Raw genomic sequence first — 1,706 nt, forward strand, 5'->3', positions numbered from 1 at the left:
TTTACCTTTATAATTCCTGTTAAAGTAATATCATCTCCAGGCATACAAGTATTAACTAAGTCATCCATTAATTCGATATCAACCATTCTAGGCATATTACCTTTACTATTCTAATGGAAAAAAAATCATATAATACATCATATAATGTGTAATGTATATAAAATATATTACTAAAGATGTTCGATTTATTTTTACTTATAATTTATAATTTATAATTTATAATATATAATATATTTAATATAATTTATAATTTTTTAATTTATTATAAAAATAATATATTATTTTATAATAATAATTTATTATAAAAATAAAAACCTGATCATTATTTGAAATTTCTTGTATTTTAATTGTTTGAAATGGAATGCTTTTTATCAATGGTGAATCTAATATTGCACGAAATTTAGATACGCCACATAGATTACATTTTTTCGGAATTGTGAAGACTCCCAATGGCTGTTTCATTATTTTTTGTAAATTACATTTACGACAAGCAAATACTATCCATTGTGCAAGATGCTTTATATGACCTACTCTAATTACACAACCTCTAACAGATACTAATCTTCCTGTTAATTAATTACATAAAAACAAATAAAATTAATTACATAAAAACAAAAATTATTTCTTATAAATATTATATACATACCATAAGAATTTGCTTTCAAATCTTGCAAACTTATAATTGGTTCATAATTTAATATTTTTATTCTAATATTGGATAATATATTTATAATATTTACAGAATTCAAATTTTCTCGTGGTATTGTATTTAAAATTTGCTAAAAATATTAAAATTTAATATTTCATAAATAAATATATAAAAAAGTTATATCAATATACCTGATGTATAGTGAGTTTAAAACAATTTAAAGTATGTAATGGATTTTCATATATATCTTTCTTGAAGTCAGACCATTCGTTTAAAAAATTTTGATCATTATATAATTCACACATATCAATAATAAATACTGTTCCATTTTCTAAATTTTCTAACGAAAGTAATGTTAATAATCGTTGATGTCTATTTATAAAATTTTCTACTATTTGAATTTTTTTAATAGTATCCGAATCATCCTTATATTCTAAATAATCAATTATTTTTTCAAAATTATGTCATTTTTTAATTAATTATTATATATATATATATTATGTGATATCAAATTTATTTAATAATAATTATTTAATAATAGAAGTTACCTTCATCATAAAAAAATAATTTCCATCCATAATAAGGAATATTGAAATTTACATAATTATTATGAATATTAATTAAATTATGTATTTCAATAGGATCTAAAGATTTACATATTTTTTCAGTGTTTTGATTATTTTTGTAATCTGTAAATTATTTATTGTACATGTTAAAAAAAATTTAATATTTTACATGTTAAATAAAAATTTTATTTGATCCATCAATTTATAAAATTAATTATAGAATATAATAATATAATAAATTTTTTTATATATAATTAATATTTAAAATATAAAAATTGAATAAATAAAAATATCAATATATAATTGTAATTTTATTATATAAATTTAATATAAATTATCATATGTAACATTATAAAAATTTATTTATTAATTTTACATTAATAATACATAAATTCATCAATACACATATATATTGTACATACACATATGTATATGAATTCTTAATTTTTATTAATTTTTTCAATTATGTACATTTTCTAGTTATACTATTT

General features: G+C 16.8%; 1 protein-coding gene across 1 annotated transcript in view; it reads right to left on the reverse strand.

Moving 5' to 3' along the window:
- Positions 1 to 1,082, reverse strand: part of LOC102674893 (DNA helicase MCM8-like) — a gene marked incomplete at its 5' end in the record, with an annotated part of 8,727 nt that extends 7,645 nt beyond the window's left edge. Inside the window, 4 exons of the mRNA XM_006623617.2 lie at positions 6 to 110; positions 316 to 566; positions 647 to 779; positions 841 to 1,082. Coding sequence (XP_006623680.2) covers positions 6 to 110; positions 316 to 566; positions 647 to 779; positions 841 to 1,082 — 731 coding nt within the window. The remainder of the gene's footprint in view (positions 1 to 5; positions 111 to 315; positions 567 to 646; positions 780 to 840) is intronic.
- Between the last annotated feature and the right edge of the window lie 624 nt (positions 1,083 to 1,706).

The sequence above is a fragment of the Apis dorsata genome, unplaced genomic scaffold (genome assembly GCF_000469605.1).
Source record: "Apis dorsata unplaced genomic scaffold, Apis dorsata 1.3 scaffold_920, whole genome shotgun sequence".
NCBI lineage: Eukaryota > Metazoa > Arthropoda > Insecta > Hymenoptera > Apidae > Apis > Apis dorsata.